At 47.5% G+C, this 7,317-nt stretch overlaps 1 protein-coding gene across 1 annotated transcript in view; it reads left to right on the top strand.

Moving 5' to 3' along the window:
• The first annotated feature begins 562 nt into the window (after nt 1–562).
• Nucleotides 563–7,317, top strand: part of RPS6KA6 (ribosomal protein S6 kinase A6) — a 38,098-nt gene continuing 31,343 nt past the window's right edge. The window contains exon 1 of the mRNA XM_059824242.1: nt 563–643. Within this exon, the coding sequence (XP_059680225.1) occupies nt 563–643 (81 nt within the window). The remainder of the gene's footprint in view (nt 644–7,317) is intronic.

The following is a 7,317-nucleotide window of genomic DNA, read 5'->3' as shown; positions in this document are numbered from 1 at the left end:
GGTTTGAAACGCCCCCCCTGCCGCTCTCCGCGACCCTCCCCCGGCGTCCCCTCAGCCGCAGGTGCCGCCGACAGCCCCAGGGCGCCCCGTGCCGCTCGCCCCCGCCGCCGCGGCGATGTGCCGCCGGCCCCCCGGGGGAAGGGCAGCGCGCCGCGCGGCTAGGCCGCCCTGACCGGGGCCCGCCCCGTGCCGCAGGCCGGCGGCCGGTCCCCCCCGCGAGGCGCGGCGCGGCGCGGCCGAGGGGACGTTAACGGCGCCGCGCGTCAGCCTCCCCGCCCCCCCATGCAGGGGATTCTCCGGCCCGCCCTGACGTCATCCCCGTGCCGCGCAGGCCCCGCCCCCGCCGGCCGCCATGTTGGGGGGTGTGCGCGGGGGAGCGCAGAGCGGAGCCGCCCCCGCCGGCCGGCAGCAGCAGTAGCCCGAGCTCCGCCGCCGGCGCCGCCGCGCTCTATGGGCAGGAGGAGGGGGCCCGCCGCGGCCGCCCGCCGCCTCTGAGCCGGCCGCGGGCCGGGGAATGCGCAGCGGCTGGCGGCGGCTGCCCGGCTAGGAGGAGAGCCGGGACATGGTGCCGTTCGCTCCGCTGGAGGACGCGGAGGAGCCGGAGCCCTGCCACAAAATGGAGCTGTACGTGAGCGGCGGCGAGGTCAGTGTGGGGCCGGGGGGGCGGGGCTCCCCGCGCCGCGGCCGGCTCCCCGCCGGCACCTGCCTCCGCGCTCCCCGGGCCCCGCCGCCACCGGGGAGCGGCCGGGCCGGGGGCGGAGGGCGGGCGGACCGCAACGCCCCCGGCCCCGGCCTCTCCCCGCCGGCCCCCGCCCCTCCGCGGCTTCGCGTGTTCCCCCCCCCCCCCCCCCCCGCCTCGGTGCCCCCGGGCTGTCCGCCGCCCTCCCCCGCCGGATCCCGGCGCTCTCGGCGGCGCCGCCGCTTCCCCGCCTCCCTCGGGACCACCCCCCCCCCCCCCCCGGGCACCTGGCCTGCCGGGAGCTCGCCCCGGCCACAGCTCCGGCCCGTCCCGGGAAGGCGGCGACCCGCAGCCCGCCGCCGCGGGAGGGCCCGTCCCCGCCGCCCCTCGGCGGCCGCCGCCGCTGCCTCACAGCCCGCCCTGCGCCCGGCGGCGGCTGCCGGGCTCGGGAGGCGGCGGCAGAGCGCGGTCCGCTGCGGGGCGCAGGAGCGGGGCGGCCGTGGCACGTGCGGAGCTGGGGAGAGCGGGGCGCGCTCGCAAGAACAGCGCGTCCTGAGGAGCGTGAGGGCCGGTGCGCGTCTGCCGCCTTCTCGACGGCGTTACCGTCACGGTCACCGCTTCCCGCTTCCCGCACAGCTCTGGAGGTCTCTTGCACGCTCGCTCAGTTCTATGGCCGTAGCTGCCGTGGAAAGTTGTTTAACTTCCTCTGAAAATCTCGTTGTACTAATCTGGATGCGCGTCCGGGTGGGTTGTGGCTGGGAGAGGTCCCTTGGCTTTTTCACCGAATAACTACACAGCAATTATCACACACACCCCCCACTAACAGAAAGAACCGGGAGCGTGTGACTGAGGTTTGGGTGCTTAAACGTTGTAAAGAACGAGGAAGGGCTTCGAGAGTGTCTTCCAGGTGTTGCTTAGCGCTCTAGGTGCCTCCGTAAGCAAGGACCAAATGCTGTTTAAAAGACAATAAATGGTAAAACCGGTTAGGTCGTAATAATGCGTGTACCTCAGCAGAACGTGACACTCGAGTATTAAAACTTTCACACTTTAAAATCAGAAGCGTAGGATTACATATCAAGTGTCGTCAAGTATGACAAATAAAAGATTACACCTAGGTGTATTAGACGCACAAAAGATGTTATCTAAATAAAGCTTCTTAAAACTGGTCAGACTTGCTTTCCATGAGGCAGTAGGCTTTTCTTATCGTAAGTAAAAAGGACTGTAGCAAATTCACCTCTAAGTACAAAGTGTGGAAAACAGGCATAGGTTAAAGTTATGGGAAGAGTGAAAGGATATCCTTCAAAGGATCTTGGTGAAATTTTATTCTCTGATTAAAAAAAATTTACACGTGAAGGAAAAAACCCCCAGTAATTCACAATAGGCATAAAGCCATGAGGTTTCAAATTTCTTAGGGTTTTTTTTATTTTCTGTAGCTGTGTCTATAAGAGTGCCACTTCCAAGTACTATAATTACTGGACGTGCATTTCTACGACACGGCTGCTAGACTTTAAAATATTCTAATGATCTAATAACACTTGACGCAGTCCCTGTACCTTAATATTAGAGAAATCCTAATTATGTTAGCAAAGCTACAGGTAAGGATTAAAAAGTCGGCAGAAGTATTAAGGCTTATTTGTTAATCTTATGGTTTGTAAAAATAGTATGCTGTAGTTAGGGTTTGAAGCTTGTTGAAGGTCTGAGAACTTTCTTGGCGCCATTGGTCTGTTCTTAATATTGCGATACATCGGTGTTAAAATAATCAAGCTTAGAGTATTGCAGCTGAAATGTGAACATCTGTGGTTATTGTGCATCCCGCAGTGGTTTTTGGCTGGACAAATAGCCCTCCGCCGAGGCTGGTGCTGCTTTCGGAGTATTGTGTGTTCAGTGCTGCTTTTGTGTACAGATTTTGCCACAAATGCTGTACTGGCAGTTAGCAAGGGGCTGGAGGAGCAGCCGTAGCTCCAGCGCAGCAAAGCTCCGGCAGGTAGCTCTGCCGACGGTGGTGACGTTTAAGTTATCTTTGAATACTTGACTGGGCTTGGGCTAATAAAGAGACGTGAGCTGGGGCGTGCGCTGCTGTAGGAGCCTGGTTCTGAAGGCACGCTCCTGTAGCTAACAGAGCAGAGGATGGTGGATGTCCAACTGAAACAGCTCTGTGTTCGCGGCATCTGAAGGCGGCTGTTTGCAACAGTCGTTCTTTAAATTGTATTTTTCTCAAGCCTGTACATGAACTACTTACTTAACAGGGTCTGCGTAAAACTCTTTCAGTTGTACTCTGATTAAAATGAGACATCAGGTTGTCCGTGTTGCATTTTGCTAGCAGCATTTGAGAGTTCATTTACAGCAAAACCAGTTTCTTTGAGTTGCGTATGAAGTTCCCAAATTACATTAACAAATACTTGTTACTGTCGTAACACTTTATATAAAAAGTGCATCTCAGGGATGTGTAGTACTTTCCACTTGTTGGAGTTCTACATTCACGTGGTTCGGGGATTTAACAAAGGTTTATTTTACGTTAAAATGAATTTTGGTTTGGATTCTTCACTTAGATTTTTATAGAATTCATTATAGCCTATAGGACTTACTACAACCTTACGTTGGCGGTCTGATAGCTCTCGGTGGCCTTGGCCTCGCTGGACCTACAGTCAACAGCGTTGCTGTGAAATAGTCCTGTATTTTGAAGACTAACTTACTTGCATTTACTAGTGCTCTTGTCCATCAGTTGTGGCACAGGAGGAGAAATCTGAGAAGCGGTTTTCTCTGAGGAATCTGCTTGTTGACTAAATTTACGATTACGTTATTAGAAATAAGTGCATTTCCTGTGAAGTAGCGCTCGTGTTGACTTGATGAAGTAAAAACAGTTGGCAAGGGAAGAATGCGATCGTGAAGGTAGGAAACAAATGTTCATGCTTCAAGGCATAAAACCAACACGAACTTCTGGCAGAAATTGAGGATTGAATTATTTTGCCCTTTTTCACGTTGGTGGTCTTTGAAGTGCTGAGGATTACGTTTTGGACTGTATCTATACTGTGCTGTTCTGCCTGTTCTTATATGCCAGTGTGTCACTTGTGAAGCAGTTTTGTGGCTGTGGGAATTCCTTAAGCCTGGGTAGCAAGGGTTGGTGTCATGCAGTTTAAGCTTCAAATATTGAGTGAACTTCTTTCCTCCTAAATACAGGATTAATAAGTATTTTCACGGTAATAAAAATAGGTATGAGGGTGTTGATTATAATCAACTGTTGTAGATTATTAAAACATGATTGCAGTCTGCAAAGAAACAGTCAATATAATGTTAACATTTACTTTCCCAAGCTGAATGAAATGCAAAAATACTTGGAATTGGGCAGAATATAGTAATTTCAGAATTTTCTGTCCGGTTAATAGAAGTAGCCTTGTATTTAAAAGCAGAAGTGTAATTGACCTAAGTGCAGGCTGTTTGCAATAGAGGAATATTGTGAATTGCATAAATGCGACCTCATACTCAAATATTTATTTTTGAAATAAGGACTTCAGAAACCAGTTGCTTAATTGGCTGATAGCGACAAGGAAGACAAGGCTGGAACAACAAAGCGACTGGAAGCTGAAGTATTCTGTTAGAAAACTGGGCTGCATGGAAAGTTGCTGCCTTCCAAAAGGCATGCTGGTGAGCTGAGCTGTGCTGCCGTTGTACGTAATCTGTTGCCCGTGCCAGTTTAAAGAAATACATCTTTGATTTTGGCCAATGTTTTTAGTCCATCCTCTTAAGCATGCTCTGAGCCTAGTCTGTCAAAGGCCACTGAATTTTGTCAGTGTGAGGAGTTGCATAACTCCTTTCTGAGTAATTGCTGGCAGTGACGTGGGTGACTCAGCTACCTAGTTTTGTGCATCTCTGAAAATCTCCACAATTAGGTGGTGTTAGGCTAAGGGTAAAAAGTAATAGTGTTGCACCTAACTTAAACTAAGTGCCCTCAGCCACTGCAACATGTACAGTTTTTATAAAGACTTAGAACTAACTAACAAACTGCCTTAAAAAAAAGTAAAAAAAAAAAAAAAAGCACATTAATACTCTGAAATTGAAAACAATGAGTGCTTTATGCATTGAAAAGTGCTGCAATGTAATAATAATAATTCTGGTTTGGTATACCACTGTTGAAGATCATTTTGGAAATCTGCTATGGTATTCTGAGTTTCTAAAAGGAGCAGGGGGGCTGTTCGAGGCAGCTCACCTGGGTTCCCGCAGGATAGCTTTGGAGAGACTTAACAGTAACTCTAAATCAGAAGAATGGTATGATTTGTTAACTCATAATATATAGAATTTTAACATTGACATAGATGTACTTTTTACTACACTAAGAATAAAATTTGAAATATGTTGTTTTCACCAAGTTTAAATCTTATCCTTTTCCAGTATTCTCTTATCTGCCATTAAACGTGATTTCCAGACTGGCTGCTTTATGCCCTTTGATTACGGAGTTACAGTCGTCTCCAAGACAGGCAGCAGTGAAAAGGTCTCAAGTCCTTTATGAGTTCAGTGATCCTAACAAACGGTTAGGTTTGTGTCTTGTCATGGCTATAACTAGTCTGAGACACATGTAATTCTCCCCTGACCTCCGATAATGGAAAGGATCAAGACGTTCTCTTAAAATTAGTAATTATATGTTGCTGAAGGTTTGTTATCTTGTCTGAATGTATGATTTATTTGCCACAGGAATAGAACTTTATAACTTTCCCTAGCAATTGATTATGGGTTTAAGTTGTTTTTTTTAAGGTAGATGGCTTTATCTTCCTCTCTTGTTATGTTTAAAGGGAGTGTGAGTGAGTTGCCCGGCCTCTTCCTTCTGTGAGAGGAGCTGAGGGACTGAGGCTCGCACAGGGTTTGTGCAGGCGGCGAGCGGGCGAGAAGAAAATGCAGCGTAGACCTGCGGAGTCTCACGTGGGCACTGCCACCACCGGGACATCCTTCCTCCGGTCACGTCGTGGTAGGGTGGGACTCGGCTTTAGTTGGTGTAACTCTCTGTCCGGTAACCTTAATAACGTGGCTTCGTCTTCCACTTCATGGGGTTGGCTGCAGTACTGCGAGGCCAGGTAGTAAAGAGCACTGAATCCAGCTTGGGCACCTGCGTGCAATAACAATATCTCCTGTTTAAGAAAAAAAAAGTTGCATGGAAAAAAGTTGTGGATGTTTTATAGGGGGAACAGGTGCCTTTAAGCTTCAGTTTTGTTCACAGTGACTTTTAGATATATATATATTTTTTTTTTTTAAAGTAATAAACCCCCTCACCTGTTTGGCTGTGCACAGAAACCCCAAATCTCAAACCTATCTCAGGAAATAAGATTCAGTAGGCCAGTGTGTTGCTAATTAAATTAATGATGCAAACTCTCTGCAGATGTAATTCAAAATAAATGAGGAACAAATGTGGTTGTCTTAACAGGATTTTTTTTCAAAGGATTTTTTTTTCAGAGTCTTTTCAAAATAATTGGGGTTTCTAATGTAAGCTTCCACTATAACATTTTGAAATAAGTATTTGAAGTAACACTTCTCTATGTGGGGAAGCAAACTGGTTTGTCTTGTGTTCATTTGGAAGAATTGAGAGGTGTTGGTCTGGTGACTGTAGCTGCAGTAACTTAGCAAATTGAGCGCAGCGAAGGAGGAACTGTGGAGGATGCAGGAGCTTTTGTTGATCCTTATGTAGAATTTTACCTGTTTGAAGCCAGACTAGATTATACATTAGCGGTGATGAATAATGCTTTCTACTATGATTATGAAATTCCCAGTTTTGTTTTTTCTATAAAATTTTTAATTCTGTTTGAATGCTTAAACGAAGATGCATAGAAACAGGGCAGAATGAACCAGCTTTACATCTTCTGCTGGTTTTCCTTGTAGTTAGGCGTTTTTGCTGATCATCTGTCTAGCTTCTTTTGGCCAAAACCTATAGACGTACCAAACCATAATGCATTTACCATGTAAACTGTTAAAACATCCTTATTATGGAGGGGAAGATGGTTCTTTGGTAATACTGGGATTCCTCTGCTCTAATTATCAGAGGAAAAACATGTGCAACAGTAGTTAAGCCTTTTACCAGCCCACAAAAGCCCTTTGGATATTCTCCCAAGGTAATAGGGTATAGTCCCAGGTATAGTCATGGGATCCGTTGCAGCTATTTAAATCAGAAGGCAGATTGCGCTGTGCTACCTCGGAGGCAGTTTGGCATTGGAGGATTGGGACTCTTAGCCTGCACCTCTGGAAAAGTAAGTTTCTCACCTGCCAGGTTGTCTGACCTTAACTTTGTTCTCATCTCTTTATGTAGTGGTTTTGGTTATTTTTATACTGATGAACAATGTGGAATACTTCAGCTTTGAATTTTTTTTATTGGGAAAGTATTGACACTGCCTAAACGTCTGATTTTAGTTTGTGTCTTGATGAAAGTTAGTATTCAAAATCTTCAGTTAATTGTAGGACTTTAGCAGTACTGACCAGCAAAATGATTCAAGGATGAAGGGATCTCCTGCAGAATAATGGTACCTGCTTGCTTTCACCTGTTCTTATAGAGATATGTGCTTTCTAATTCTCAGTAATAAATTTGTGCGTTCATAGATATATAGTAAGTAATGACTTAGAGGTTAAAATAGTTCTGTTCTATATATGTTTGTGCTTAAATA

The sequence above is a fragment of the Gavia stellata genome, chromosome 14 (assembly GCF_030936135.1).
Source record: "Gavia stellata isolate bGavSte3 chromosome 14, bGavSte3.hap2, whole genome shotgun sequence".
Taxonomy (NCBI): domain Eukaryota; kingdom Metazoa; phylum Chordata; class Aves; order Gaviiformes; family Gaviidae; genus Gavia; species Gavia stellata.
This window is presented reverse-complemented; position numbering and strand designations above follow the sequence as displayed.